The sequence below is a fragment of the Rissa tridactyla genome, chromosome 14 (assembly GCF_028500815.1).
Source record: "Rissa tridactyla isolate bRisTri1 chromosome 14, bRisTri1.patW.cur.20221130, whole genome shotgun sequence".
NCBI lineage: Eukaryota > Metazoa > Chordata > Aves > Charadriiformes > Laridae > Rissa > Rissa tridactyla.
Genome location: NC_071479.1, coordinates 6,331,091 through 6,347,551, shown reverse-complemented (window position 1 = coordinate 6,347,551; position 16,461 = coordinate 6,331,091). Strand labels below are relative to the sequence as shown.

General features: G+C 38.5%; 1 protein-coding gene across 13 annotated transcripts in view; it reads right to left on the bottom strand.

Moving 5' to 3' along the window:
- RALGPS1 (Ral GEF with PH domain and SH3 binding motif 1) overlaps window positions 1-16,461 on the bottom strand; it is a 142,145-nt gene that overhangs the window by 12,888 nt on the left and 112,796 nt on the right. For 12 of the 13 annotated variants that reach the window (XR_008469284.1, XM_054220644.1, XM_054220651.1 and 9 more), the window contains one exon: window positions 14,060-14,127. Coding sequence is in view for 12 of the 13 variants with exons in the window: in XM_054220644.1 (XP_054076619.1) it covers window positions 14,060-14,127 (68 nt within the window). In the remaining variant the exon portion in view is untranslated. Of the gene's footprint in view, window positions 1-12,011; window positions 12,994-14,059; window positions 14,128-16,461 lie in introns of those variants that run through there. The other variant, XM_054220652.1, reaches the window with a different exon arrangement.

Sequence of the window (16,461 nt, the reverse complement as noted above, 5' to 3'; positions counted from 1 at the left end):
AAGAGAAAGCAGGGGCTTTTCATGTATCTAATGGCCAGACAGATGCATTACTTCTCAATCATCTATGATCTCTAGAGATGTCTCACTGCAATTATTCTTCCTCTCATTTTACAGATTTTATGAGGCCTCATGGAAAACATGGACAAGCTGTTCATGTTCCAGTTCCTTGATGATGTTCGCAAAGGCTGGCAGCGAACTTTGCAACACAGTGGAGAACAACATGGCTTATCATCATCCTCAGTGAACAAGGCTATTTCTTGCTTCACAATAAACAGCTGAGATTTCACTTTTAACCCTTTAGTTGTGGCATTGGTGCTCATGACAGAAATGGGAACAGTGGTCATGAAAGCGGCTGTCTGCCCCATATCTATCTCCAGCCCTGGCACAGCTCAGGTAGCAGCGAAAGAGACTTCCCCCTACATTACGGGAACCACTTCTTGGAGGCTCCAGCGACCTGAACTTAGTTGGATTCGGCCTCTGACCTAAACACACCCGTTAAGAGGTCAACAGAGACAGAAACTTTGTGATGTGAAAAAACACATACTACTATCATCAGAATCCTTACAAAAGCATCTGGCCTCAAATTAGTGATAAACAGAAACAGAAAAAAATGAGAAACAAACCCCCAACATTCCAGGGCACAATCTGACAACAGGATGTGAAGGCACACTCCTAACAGAAATGGTTCTGAGAGGGTGGTCGGTCACTGGAACAGGCTCCCCAGGGAAGGGGTCACGGCACCAAGCCTGTCAGAGTACAAGGAGCATCTGGACAATGCTCTTAGTAATATAATTTAGTTTTAGGGAGTCCTGCAAGGAGCAGGGAGTTGGACTCAATAATCCTTACAGGTCCCTTCCAACTGGGGATATTCTGTGATTCTATCTGTTACACAGGCTACTCCATCCCTCCCCAAGCACAGAAGTTATTCATCAATTTCTTCTGCCTTGAACTGAGGATTCATGAGACACAAGAAGAAAAAGGAGAACCAGTAATGAGTTTGTCCAGTAAGAGGCAAAAAATAATGCAAATAAATGCAAGATGCTTTACTGTCCATACCCACTCTGCAATATAGACTTAGATGAAGTTGTATGAAATACAGGAATTAATTCCAAAGTACTTGTATTTTTATTTTCCCATTGCCTAAGACTCAGGAAATTCACTATGAACTGGGCCATTACTATGAAGAACGGCAAAGGTTTTTCCCTAGCAGTAAGGGGAAAAATCTCACCCACACAGTGTTCTGCACATTTGAGCAAACCATTCATTGTGCTGTTTAATTAACAACGAAAGGAGCCCCAAGGCAAGCAGAAAGAGGAAACTGCTTCTAGCAAGAGAGAGAGGGGAAACGAGTTCATTAGAGGAACCTTCAGTAATGTAATTCATCGGATCATCAATTTAGTGGGAGAACAAAAAGAGAAAACAGTTTGTAATCCTGTTTTCTACCCTATTCCTATATACCATCTTATACAGGAGAGCATTTTTGCCTGCCTGCCTTTGCTACCATCACACAATTGAGAATTTGTGGAACATGACACCAGGAGCACGAGTCACTGGCGTATGCAGCTTCTGAGAAGGTCTTACGCTTAAAGTCCACGTGCAGTTTTAAAAAAGCACACTTTTAATCATTACTTCATCCAGAGATTCAAGCAGAACCATACGTCTGTGAGGTCGTAAGAGGGCTGAGTACAATGTTCTGCTGCATTTTCAAATAAAATTTTGTTGTGTTTGAGCTGTTAAGACGACATTGGAAGCTTTTTCCCTAGAGACAATAGGGTTCATCTTCCTCTTCTGCTGTGGAGGCTAAGCACAAGTTAGAATATAAAAAGTATGAATCTGAGCAAAATCAGGTGGTGACTAGTTTAGTGTAAAAACTGTTTGAATTAGTATTTCACTATTAGGTCTGAAAATCTTGTCTGTTGCATTACTAGCAAGAACATATATTTCACTAAAATCTTTTACCATGTTTTCATTACGAATTCTTACAATTTATGCAGAGACAAACCAAATGCATTCAGAAGTTTCAGAAATGATTCCAAGTTATTTTATTTGAGAACCTCCAGCCCTTCTGATGAACTAGGTTCACAAAAAGGAGCTGTCTCTACACGCTTTGTTTGTAGTGCCTTTCCATCAGATATTTTTCAACTTATGAACAGTAAAATACTTAGGACAACGGAGGTGTTTACTACCTGCTAAGAAGCTTAAAATATATTGGAACTGAGACCCACTATGAAGATAGTGGCAGCTGAAAGAGAATTTTCATGAAAATTATGAGCACGTATCAGCAAGAGTTTAATCTGAAACTCGGCATAAACTTCAGTGTTAATGTGGCCACTCTGAGGTTACCATCACACCTTGCAGTGCATGAAGTCACTACTTGTCCCTTAATTTGGCTGCAGGATCGGTTCAGTTTTCTATTGCTTCCTGTTGTGTCATTCAGCTCTTTCTCTCTGGTGTTGGTTCTAAATCCTGATTTACATTAAGTCCTTTTAAGTGGATGACATTATAGTTCACTGAGAGCTACTGAAATATTACGTTTAACAAACTCTTGAAACTACAGCCTGTGAAAGAGCAGCAATCTCAAGGCACAGCCCTAAATGAGTACCAGTACGGCGCAGTGCTTTTTCACACAGATACTATGCCACATGTCAAAACAACTGTTAAATTTTCTAACTGATAAGAGTGTAAAGGTTTAAATTTCTCACCATGGAGAGTCACAGAGCTGAAAGCAATAAGACTGTTCCATTAATTTGATTCTAAGACAATATTCATTGAAGCAAAGCATGGAGACTGCACCAAAACTACTTTATCTAGAGAAAGAACAGCAAAATAACAAGTCTTGTGCTGACACAATCAAGCCATTACAAAATCAAAGTCAGCTGGATTTGACTCAAGATATTTTAAAGTATTTATATATTCAAATGTTATCACTATCAAAACCTACAAAAAATAAGAGATGTTGCCTACCAACAAAGATAGTGCTTTGGAAGTTTTCACTCTACACTCCATTTTTTTTTTTTTTGGAAATTAGATCCTTTCTACTTTCAGGAAGAAATTTCTTCCTGTGAGGGTGGTGAGCCCTTGGCCCAGGTTGCCCAGAGAAGCTGTGGCTGCCCCATCCCTGGGGGGGTTCAAGGCCAGGTTGGATGGGGCTTGGAGCAACCTGGGCTGGTGGGAGGTGTCCCTGCCCAGGGCAGAGGGGTGGAATGAGATCATCTTTAAGGTCCCTTCCAACCCAAACCATTCTGTGATTCTATGATTCAGGAAACATAAAGTGAAATTTGCACTAATACGAATACAACACAAAAATATTTAAAGATTGATCATTATAACTTGATTTTAGCAAGAGCTTTTATTACCTGGACAGCTTCAGAACAGAAAAAGTTTGATAAAAAACCCTGAAACAAATGATGTAATGTGTCTAAAAAGACTGCTTATCTCAGATTGAAAATAATATTATGGAGTCGGACTTTCCGGTTAAAATACTGCCTGGCTAAGGTGAGATGTGTCAAGGGTGACAGAATTTGTGGAAATAGGTATAGGAGCCTTACAACTTAAGCAAACAGTTCCAGCCTGGCTTCCTTGCCATCATACATGGCAATCACAATTGCCTTCGTCAGTCCTGTGGAAGGAGATAATGGACTTATTCTATCTAATTGCCAGTTAGGTGCCTTTAGTGAAGATCTTGATGACAGAAAACGGAATGCTTTGTGGGATAAGATGAAGACCGAAGTATCAGCTGTGCTGGCGTTCCTCTGTCTGGAGTGGCCATTTTCTATGTAGTTCTGCATCTTTCCCATCTCCAAGCCAACAGGAGGGAATATATACAGTTTGGCTCTGTTAAACCTGCGCTAAGGTAAAAAGAATCTGAGCTTAAAAACCTTTACAAAGTCTTTGCATCTGCTCTGCTGTGAAATGTTTATGAAGAAGAACTGTGAAGTTCGGAGTTGTCGTTAGACAGGACCTGTGCTGCAGGGTACGCTCAGCTCAGCAAGAAGTCTGGGGCGCAGAGGGTGTCAGCGAGAGTTATGGGGCACAGGGGAGATGACCTCATTTCTGTAAAGGGGTAAGAGACAAGAGAGTCTGTGCCAAGAAGGATGCCAAAGAGGGCAAGCAGTGAGATACTGCTGAAAACTGCACAGACCAAGGGATGTTTATGGACATACCAGACTGCTGAGCAATTAGCTGGGGAAGCTATGCCTGATACTACTGATAACAAAATTCCAATATTTAAATTCATTTGAGATTGAGTTATTTTGCCTCTTTTTTTCCAATAAGTTAAGTCATCTGCTACTGCTAACTCTCCTCTTTACTCTCCTGGCTCCATTCCTAGTGCATACTGTTACCATGATTGCTATTCTGTTATTTTGCCTTTCATGGAGACAAAGCACTCTTAGTAGGATTTTCCAGTCAGCTGGCATGAACAAGGGTTAGTTTGGTTTTCATTATTTCTCAGCATCATTTTCAAGACTATGCTGACATGCACAAAAATAATGTATAAAAATATTAAAACATTATTAAAAATTTGTTTGCGTTAGGGAACGTGAGACAACTTCATCAGAGTGAGCTGAGTGCTGTTCAGAGATCTGTGGCAAGAACATTTGGAAAAGTTTACACATATCCCAAAGGATCTCACTGTTTTTTCCTTTGCATAATTTTTCCATGAATAATCCTTCAAATGTTATAAATGAATGTTACTTTTGCAATCCTTCAGTAGAACATGTGAACATTTACAGTCTCCAGAGCTTTTAAAAAAAGCAACAGGGTGAAGGAGTTACAGTTCACAATTTTTCTCCACTAAAAATCTATCAATAAACCAACAGTAGGCATCCAAACAGAAAACTGAAAATGAGCTGCATGTTACATGTGGAAAAACAGAGTGATTTTTCAGGAAGGTAAAACAGTCTCAACTCTACTATTTTTTGGTGAGCGTCTAAGAAGTAAAACTGATACTTACCAGCTCTGCTTCTAAAACTTAATAAAGACATTCCAAGCCACAGACTCTCTGTTAAATCTTTGCTGTAAATTTTTACTGTTCTGTTGCCATTGTAACCAAAGTCAGTGGGTGATAATTAAAACTTTCAAACAGAAAGACCTACTTACAAAACGCAGTTACAAAACACACAATAAAGAACTTAAGAAGAATTTTGTGCACAGAATCAAGAATGATCCAAAAAAAAAAAAAATCGAGAATGATGGCTATTGTAAAAGCATAGTTTTAATTTTCAGAGTATTGCTTTACAATTCAACTAAAGCCTATTAATGCATACAACATGCGAGACGTATTACGGCTGCTTCTCAGACAAGAGCAAACTAAGAACAAGAATCAGAGCCTTTGGCTGCACCTCTCCGTGCTCCCCCAAGCGCCCACAAGTAAAAAAAAAAAAAAAGTGTGTTTTGGTCAGACAAATTGAAATCTGCCTGCTCTCTTTGCAATCAGTATGCAAAGGCCTGTTGCTGCAGAGGGCAGGAAAATTATTTTGGTTATTGAATGAAAGTACTTCTTTTTTCCAAAGGACTATGAAGTATTTCTAGTACCATGCCCTGTGAGGAAAGGGAACATAAATAGGATTTTGTATTTCTGCCACGTGATCCCTGTTGCTGTAATTAGTGTCCTATTCTAATCTATGTAACAGCAAAAGGTACAGATACATTTATAGAAACCTTATTCTGCAGTGCATTATTTATTTTTTTTACCCTATGGACAATAATTGGTATAGAATATCAGTCTGTCTACTTTGGCAATCGGGAATTTCTAATTGTAGAATTATCACAGGAAGAAAAAAATTAATTCACTGTTTCATTCCAGACTTTATACTTTTAATCTTCCACAAATCCTCATTCTCTTTCCATCTTTTGCATTTAAAGAGAATATGTTAAGTCTAGGGCAACATCCAGTAGAAATCACAATTAAGATTGTCTGGGTTTGCTCCACTGTCCTTTACTTCTCTGACTGTTTTTCTTTCACTGACAGTCCAGACAAACCACACTTTTCTCAATTGCTTTCTACTTCTAATAGGTGTAAAGAACATCCTTCTACCTGTTCACATTTTCCTTCAAATCATTCTCAATTTCTTTAATTTCTGTGTTCTACTTATCCAGCTACAGCTTGTTCTTTTTTCTTGATTCCCTTCAACAATCCTTCCCTTATTACAGCCTTTAGTGGATTTTCAAGTTAAATGTGCAGGTTAGTTTTCCTAATTAATCAGAAAACAGTTTAAAGAAGTCTAACAACAAACTTCTTCATTTAGTAACCCAAAAAAGTCATAGTATGGACATTTCCTTCTTCCCTCAAACTCCACTGATTTGCTTTGTGCAAATAAGCTCCCATCCCAAATTTCTTAAACAAGCAAACAAAAAATGAGAGATTGAGGCAGAGAGACCTGGAGCACGTGGTATTCTTTTGCTTCACTTCCAGATTCTATTTTTTAGAACCTATTTTATGTTTACAGGACTCCAGAATACACTCATTAGGCAATTTATGAGATGTTTCTTCATAGCCCTTAATGTCTCATATATATCTCCTCAAATGTGTAAAAAGAATAGTTTGCCCCAGTTTTTTTTGGTTTTATGTTTGTTTTGGGTTTTTTTACAAATGCTACCGTATACCTGTGCCAAGAATGCTTGGAATAGACACACAGTGTGGTTCTCCTTTGATGTAGTCTTTGCTTTATGTTCAAATTTGCATTAACAAAATCCACTAATTTAAAGGTTAATTCCAAAAGCATGGCCTGCGGTGAGGGAATAAACACTGACAAGTACGTCAATCCTTTGTAATGTCTATCAATAACATCAATTATGAAAAAGAGAACCTTCAATCACATTGAACATATTAAATTATACTTTTTCGTCCCATAAACTTAAGTATAAGAGTGCATCGTGCTGGGTTATCTCAGGGCACGAATGTCCCTTACTGGGCAAGTACAGCTTAGGCAGGCGCAGCTCCACTCACCCCGTCTCCACTGCTGTTATGAAAAACCTGTGTGCATTTGTGAGGGAGTAGTTCCATCTTCTTGGACCATTCAATTCTGGCTTACATTTTTTTGCTATAATTGCCAGAAAGGGACCAATTGAGTGATGTGGACACAGAGGGGAGTTCGTTGATGTTAATATATGAAGTGTCAAAACATATAAAATGGACCCTAGAGGAGTTTGCCCAGTAGTACTCAATGCGGTATCTCCAAGAGCAGGACTGTAGAAATATGTTAATAATGCAATGAAAGATGAAATTACATTGCAGGCAAGATCACAAGTTTAATATATTTAGCAAGGACAACAGCAACAGCAAACCAGACAAGTGCACCAGAAACCTGGGGCACTTTTGTCTGCGCCACTCTATCAAGATCAAGTACAACTAACCATATTTCTAATGCACTTAGAATGTAATATATTTATTTACATTATTATTATTAATTATTATTATTTACAGTATTATATTATAAATACTTCTAATGCTTACTGACTGCATAGTAAGCACACTTGAGTGTATTTCCTTCAAATGCTTCCTAAACAGAGGTGATACTTTCAATTCCAGGTGTTGCTTCTATGGATTCACTAACCGTCAGCATTTGTGTTACTTGCACTGTATCAGTGGAATGCGCAAAACCCTGACTTACACGTCAGCAGAAATGTTGAATTTCTTGCAGCTGGATCTGCTGGGTAGTGCAATATGACATCCATATTGGCAGTGAAGACATACCCATTGCGAGACCACAGCTGCAGGGAAATACTTAAGTTTGGGTTCAACAGAATACATTAACCAATCCATCAATAAAATAACTTTTTGCATAAAGTATTTCAGGTGACTGCTCTGAAGAAGGCGGGGGAGGGGGGGAAGAGTAGAAAAGCCCCTTGTCCTCTGGCTCTTTTATATCTTCCTAACATTCCCAGGGAGTAATAGCTTGGTAGTTAAAATAAGCATCAGTAAACTAGGACATTAAAGAGACTTGTTTGGTAAGGAAGTCACAGAAAGTAACAGTGATAAAGTTAAAAACTGAGTATAACCATTCTCTCCCTGATAACTTTACATTTCCTTTGACAGAATATTCTTCAATTTTTGTGAGGCTTTGGTCTGTTCAGAAAAAACCACAGCACACTAATTCTGGCTGGATTTAGTGGTTGATAACAACATGTGATTCCCACACATTTGTCTGGTATTAATTTTTTTCAAAAATACTCAAATGAGTTGTAAAAATTTGCAGGGAAAGTATCCCAGAGGAAGAGATTGGAAATGACTACAAGTCTGAAACTAAAGCGCAAAGTTTTCTGGATGGCCTGTAAACTTTTGTGAAGAAAACTTAGTTCTTCTATTTCTACCTTAAGTACAGTACAAGGAAAGCAGACACTATGCACATGAAGCAATAACCAAGCACTTGCGGGAGGATTAGACAATCCTCATTTCCACAGAACAATTGGCTGCTAAAGCATTTAGCACAAACTATTTATTAGTTGCCAAAGCAACCAGTAAAACAAATGGCAAAACTAAATGTCAACTCAGTGTTTACACGGAAAATGACGGTGTGGGATTTTTTTATTCTAAAATGCTGGGACTGCTGTACCGACGGCACTAGTGTAGTATACCTACTTCCAGAGGGTTACGAATGCGCAAACACCCCAGTCTTTCTTCCTTCTCTTTCTACATTTTCTACATTTTTAGCTCCTGTATATCACATACTTTACATTCGATAAATCTACTGCTTCTAATTAATTATAATAAATACTAAAAGTTCTTTAGCAACTCTCAAAGCTGACTGGACTGAATTTTACCCCAATAACAATAAAAAAATACACCTGTTTCATATTAATTACTCCAGATTCCTGGTAGGGTGGTAACGTAAAACCTCTGGTCTACTTATTCTCCTCTCAAGAATTATACCAATACCTACGAGATAAAAAAGAAGAATCCCTGACTATTGCATAACAAAACCCCCAAAATAAGGGTTGCCTACAGCTGAGGCCCGGCTGTTGCTAAAAAGGACCTCTAAGTGCTAACTTTGATGAAGGCGTTCATTAAAAATCACAGAATCATGAAGATCAGTCTTTGAGTCACTTGGTATTAGATATAATTTTCTGGATAAGGTGATTATTTTAACATTATTTTATCTTTTTATATAGTTTTCCAAGACAGAAGAAACATGGTATATTTCAGAGAACAAGTAACCATTTTCTATATTCTGATTAGCACTGTGATAATTTTCAAAATAACATTAGGATGATAAAGAACATGCATAAAATTTTCTATACTGAACTAGACGTGGTGTGCAAATTCTAAGAAACTTCAGTTGCTTAGAAGGCTAACTTATTTACCATATATTAAATTAAATCTTTTCTTTTGTTCTGGGCAAACGTATTGAGTTATACCTTCCAAAACAATCTGTCTAATAGCTGTACCATAAATGCCGGGCACCTCCTAGCCAACGCTGCAGGAACACAGATGGCTTTTACAGCTAATTCAACTGGAAACTGTGAACAGTTAGCATACTATAAGCTCTCCAGCTACATTCTCTCTCTCTCAAACTGTAGCAAGGCAGAATGAACAGACTTAAGCCGCTGCCAAGGAAGTTGCGTGAATCACAGAGTTCCTGAAAGCATACAATTAAACTGTTTAAAGCTCCTTTTTAAATGCTACTTGCAAGAGACAAGAATCTCTGCAGCGTTATGGAAGGCATGAAATCTTGCTGTGAAAGCACTATTCACAATTATATAAGCATTTGGCAATTAAATGAGACCATCTTAGCCACTAATATACCAAACATAGCTTGTTGTGAGACATTCACTTTAATCAGATGTCTGCCTCCTGTTTGAATTTACTGGAAAACCAGTTGGCAACCAAAGTGGAAAATGGACACATGGTTTTCTCCAGTACTTTGCAAACAGAAATATTGAAGGATTTAACTGTTTTTATTGAGCCTCACACTCATAAAGATACTTTAAGGGAAAAAAAATACCACCACATTGTCCCTGTCTAGAGTACGCTGTTAATCTTCTTTTGAAAGAGAGCAGTCACGATGCTGGAAAGGAAAATCCACTTCCATCATCAGGACAAGTAATTACACTATTGCAAGTAATTACTAAAGACACTATTCCCTGCACTGAAGTCCATTACTTCAGACTTTGGAATTATCAACATGGTATTGATCTTTTTCTCCATATTTGGAAACATGGCAGGCTGTAAGAAGGCAGTACGTCACACGCAGAACTCACCTACACTTACTGCTATTAGTACCCTATGAACTTTTTGACTGTCAGGAGAACCAAACTGATGACTGCCCTTATGGCCAAGAACCTTTATTTTACCTTAAAATCACTATATTCAGACTCCTATGCCTTAAACTATTGACTGGAACATTGAACTACTGCCTAAACTATTTTGAGATCATCTCTTATCATTATAGCTTGCTGACTGCAAAGGATTTACTCCTGGCACACAATGACTGAAGTGGAAATAATCTCAAACTATAGTTTGAATCCAAATAAAGTTGACTCAAATACCTTTGAATGTGCTATTTTTAATTCTCCATGGTCAAATATCTCATTACTGATATTTGAGTATTTTAGCTCGGAATTATTCAAGACTAACATATGGCTATATTTCTATTTATTAATGTTAGTTAAATTTCAATTTGAATTCATGCTAACTTACTTAATTAACCTTCTCTAGGAATTAATTTGTTTTTTCAATAAAGTACACTGTATTCCCTTTAGTAGCATTTTTGCAGCCACATAAGTGCAGGTCACTGAAAAATTCATTGGGTATTACAAAATGCTGGTGGCATTCATTGTCGAACTAGCAGTAAGTGAGAGCTCTCTAGCTGAGCAAGAAATACAGCAGTCCGCACGCGTGTCAAGCTTTCGAAGGAAATACAGAAGAATGGAGCAATAGGAATGACTCAAGACTTGGTTTCTAGTTGTCGTATTAATTCTCACAGTGAATAAAACAACTTTACAGACCATATACGGGCACTGCAGATTCAGAGGGGGAAGTTCACCCTCCCCTAATACTGCCAGATACGATCGCATACTCTGGTTGCCCAGAGCAGCTGTGGCTGCCCCATCCCTGGGGGGGTTCAAGGCCAGGTTGGACGGGGCTTGGAGCAACCTGGGCTGGTGGGAGGTGTCCCTGCCCAGGGCAGGGGGGTGGAATGAGATCATCTTCAAGGTTCCTTCCAACCCAAACCATTCTATGATTCTATGATTCAATTGAGTAGTTACTACCAAATATTGTCTGAATCAGTATCTGTGGACTCCGGCTAAGCTTACTGCAGTATAAAGCTGTATTACTTGCCTGGCTCAGGAGAGTTCAAAGTTCTTGTTTCCAACTTTGGAACTGTATTTTTAATTGCCTTCCATGACAGCTCTAAATAAACTCAAGCCTTTGATTAAGAATTACAAACTATTGGTGATGATCACCTACTATGCTGCTATGACCGAAGCTAGAACTTCCACAATCATCCTAATGAAATGTTAACATCAAACCCCTGGTGTAAAGCTTTTAAATGTGAGCAATACAAAGTGAAAGCCAGAAAACAAAAAAGCTCGCTTGCATGTCTGCTCTACGTATGTAAGATATAATTATATGAGAAGCAATGACTTAGTTTTAAATGAAAAAGCAAATCCTCACAGAAGCAAAATCAAATATCACATGATGTGCTGGCTGCCAGGTGCCCACCAAGCCACTCTATCACTCCCCCTCCTCGGCAGGACCGGGGAGGTTGGGGGTAGAAAATAAGATAAAAAACCCCCACGGGTCGAGATAAAGGCAGTTTAATAAAGAAAAGCAAAGGCTGCATGCAGATCCAAAGGAAAACAAAAAATAATTTGTCCTCTACTTCCCATCAGCAGGGACTGTCCAGCCGCTGCCTGGGAAGAAGGGCCTCGGTGCTCGCAGCGACTGTTTCAGAAGACAAATACCTTACTAATAAATTCCCCCTTCCCCCGCCCCTTCTGCCTCTTATCTTTTATTGCTGAGCACGTCGTATGGTACAGAATATCTCTTTGGTCAGCTTGGGTCAGCTGTCCTGGCCATGCCCCCTCCGAAATGCTTGCTCTCCCCAGCCTGCTGGCCTGTCTGGGGGTGGGAGAGGCAGCCCTGATGCTGTGGGCACTGCTCAGCAGTAGCCACGGGTGCCCCATCACCACCTTCCTAGCCACCAACACAGCACAGCACCTTGAGGGCTGCAGTAGGGAAAGATAACTCCATCCCAGCCAGACTCAAAACACACGTCTGTACAAAGAAAGTGTTGATTTTGAACGTACCCAGTTCTGTGAATGACTTGTATTTTACACAGCAATTAATAACACTGAGCATTGAGTGGGAAAGGGGAGAGCGCCTTCCTGAATAAATGTTTTCTTCCAAATTATTATTTCTATAGATTTTATTTCTTTTTCCATAGAACTGTATGGACTGAAGACCAGATCAAATGTTCATCTGACTCCGGAAATAGCATTCACAATCCTGGGACAAACGAGAGGGTCCCTATAAATGGCCATTTGACACTTAGAAAGGGTTTCACAGCAGCCAAGATGAAGAGATGGGAGGCGGAGAAAAAACACAAATATTTATTTTTCTTCTTTCATATTTAGCATCTTCCTTTTTCTTTCTCTCTCTCATTGACTTTGACTCTGTCTCATTTGGTGAGAAGAAAAGACATTTTGAATGCCAAAGGAAATTGCTTGTCAAATGTGGCCTGGACCCCTTGGGTTCTTTACATTCACACGTGGTTTAACATAATGAGACAGCAAATTGGCCGTTCAGGTTTAAGAGATTAAAATAGAACAGCTTTTGAGATAATGGCTCCTGTAGTAGTAAGTACATTTCACACGTTTGTTTAGTCTGTTTATTGAAATAAACTGTGTTGGTATGGCAGATTTGTTTTGGTCAGCTTACAGACAGCACTGTAGTTTTTTAGCTGTTGCTAAAAGATATTACAAATCTTTTGTCCTCCCGCTTTACACAATGAAATTGTCTCAAACTTATGTGTCAGTTCACACAGAAACCTGAAAGGAGAATTTCTTACGTTATTCACTGCAGTGATTTGTTTGTACTGAAAGAGTGCTCTTCCTTCTTCACTTATTAAGTAATGAAAATGCAAGCATTTGTAAAAAAATCACACAACGTAATTTCTCTTCCAATGCTAACAAACACCCTGTGTTATCCCTGGAACTGCAATTGTTTATATTCAAGTCAGCAATCTTTATTGATGACTCATGCTACTGATAATGCCTCTGAATTACCAGGTCTGGCTTCTGGACAAAGCAGCTCACAGCAATACTCCTGTGGATCCCGGTCGCTCAGCAGACTCTGATACCACAACAAGGTTAGTGGGAGACTTGGTAGCGATGCTGACAACCTTGGCAATTTGCACTGGCCAATTCCAGGGATTAATTTTAGACGTATCGTGCTGTAGCTAGGGTTTTAATCTCAGCAGAGGGAAGTCCAATAGGTTTTATGCTACGCATTAAAAATGTGAAACCTACTAATAAATCATCTTGAAAATGCTCGTCTTTGCCATACAGGTAAACCTGTTCTCCAGAAAGGCAAATTCAGTACATGCCTCCTCTACAATCTCTGCAAATTAAGTCTTACTTCTGAAATCAAATTCTTTTCATTCATTTAAGATCAATGGATTTGTTCTGTCTAGTCAAATGAATGCTGATACGTGAGAAATCAATCTTAATATGTAGGATATCATTTGTTACTGTAAGGACCTCCAAGGGTGAATATCATAAAGACAGAAAATTATTTAAGAAAAAGGACAGTGCTAACCCAAGTACAAGCTGGCTATGTAGCAATTTGCAATAAAAATAAAATCTTTTACAACTATCATAGGAGTGGCGTTCTGGACGAAGGATGTTCTGAAACTGGACATATACACAAAAAGAGATCAATTCTCTGACAGCCCTTACAAAATAATTCTGTAATTGCAATACAAGCCCATATCTGAAACTGATTAATTCCTCCAAAATGCTTCTGATAAAAAATGTTTTTTCCCATACACTTCAGTGGAAGATTTCTGTAATTAAAATTATTTCCTTACTCAAATTTTCAAATGAAGTTTTATACCTGCAAGATCTTCTTTGGAGGAAACCAGTCGAGGAGAGCTGTTACCTGGCTCAATTCTTAATGATAATCTGGAAAAAACAAGTTTTTAGAGAAATTAACAAAAAAAATTTTCTCAATAAAGTTGAAAGAAACTGAAGAAAGTAACTGTTCTGGCAGTGGTAAGCAGGAATTTTACTTTGTTGGAAGTGCAGTTATTTATTTTGTTATGTAACAAAACAATACATTTTTTTAATGTAAATCACTACCTGTTAGATCCAAGAAAAAAAAACTGTGAGGCAAGTCTGTGAAAACAGAAATGGAAATTGTTATTTTATACTCCCTATCAGCATAAAAATGTAAGTTCGTATACTCTGTCACCTGAAAAAAAACCCTCCAAAAGTTAGTAAATTTAGATACAAATCTAATAGCAAACATTTGATTCCCTCTGTGCACGAAAAGTGAATTTATTCTGTCACCATGTGGAAATGTGCACTCAGAAAAAGCTATTCAGAAATATTAGTTACTATGACTTACAGAAAGGGAGCCTAGGTGGGTAAAGTGACCAATGCTCAATAGTAAAAGAAGATAATTAGAAGAAAGTTATAATATTATATGCCCCTCCGCCTCAATCCATGTGTTTTGCGATGCACTCACTGTTGCCTTATCTGAGCACTCCAACACATGTCTTGATCTTCCAGTGCATATGACTTCTGCCACCTCTCAAGTTCGTGCACTGTTAACTTGACATTCATGGGTCCTTTGTTCTGTACCAGTTTGACAAAAAAGTATGGAGGACTACAATGTTAAGTTAATTTTAATGGAATACACATAAAACCAAAGGAAATAACTGCTGTCATTGCACAGCTTTAAACACACAAAAAAATTGTGACGGTTTCAAGCTACGGAGTGCAGTACCCTGCTGTATACAAACACCAGTGAAAGTCTTTTAACTTTAGATAAAAACATGCAAAGGATGGCAGGGAGGAACCTGTGAGAGCATTACAAAATGTCACGTATGGCTTCACTGTCACTTTCCTTACTACCTTGTCTTTCATGTACACAGGGTTTTATGGGGAATACCTTCCAGTCCATTCTCCACAGTATTCAAACACTGCCAGCTATGTTTTAGTGTGAAGTTAGTTAACAAACATATGGTCCCTTTTCGTGTTTTAGAACTTCTATTCTTCTGATAGTACTAGATTCTTTTAACTATCCAAAGTAATAGATTTCAAGTAGTTAATGAAATCATTCCTTTCCAGACTTTCTTTTCTTTCTGTCAAGATGATTTCCGTGACCAGGAAGTGGCAACATGCCTCTCCCAGAAGCCAGCAATGAGAAAGTTACAACAATACAACTCAGTGCACAATTCCAATGTTAATCATATGGGAATTCCTTTCAGTATGGGAAAAAGGCAAAAAAACTTAATGAAGTCTTTCCCTGTAAATAGTGCCTACTGTGTGAATTCATCTTCCTGCAGGAATGTTCCCGTTGCATCCCTTGCACAGTAGTTACTGCTCTGCTCATTTCTGAGGCTGATCTGTTCTTCACTGTATTCGAGGTTTATTGTTCCCATGCTGTGAGTTTGATTTTTGTGCAGAAAGCTTTTAAAAAAAATTTCTTGGTTTCAAGAATCTCCTGTAGAACTGTGCTATTTACATATATTGAGAAATATGGGTATTAAGCTCATGACACTGGGTTAGCTCATATTTGATGACCCAAAACCCTTATGTAAAACAGAACACTCATTTCAGCTTGTTTCACGTAACGTTTGTTCTCCAAACAGAAGCAGACAGCCCTTTTGCTAAACTGTCACTGTTCCACAGCTGCTAATTTCTTTCTTCTGTACAAGGGAGCTATCACCTACCCTTTCCCCACATGTGATAACTGCATGTTTTAGTTTCTGCCAGCTTTGAGGAACTCATCTCTGATGGTCTTTCCTTATCCTGTTATCAAGTAAATTACTCAGTTTTATTAGCACCCTGCAGCAACAGCCACAATTTATTTGGTCACTGTGGAAGCATTTGTCTAATGCCCGTTGCAAAAAGATACAACTGCAGTTCAGTCCACGTAAGCAAATAGCTTCTCCCTTTTACAATGATGTGATTTGTAATGCATTCCTCCTGAAAATTTCTTGCTTTGTTAGACTAAAAGGAATTTAAATCTATACGTAAGGATTACAGACTAGACTCTTAAGCATGCTGAACTGAATTGTGCTCAGTAAGCAGGTCCAGTCTATCATTTCAGATAACCATTTACAGAATCAGCTATTTTTCAGAGCAATTGTGGCAAGACTCACATACATGAGGGGGCCACAAATCACTTGTCCAACTTTGCATTTTGCATCAATTTAATTAGCTTTCTGTGAGTAAGCACCAAGACCCTGTACAACTCTTGCGCATTTGAGAACAGCAGAGGTGAAATAC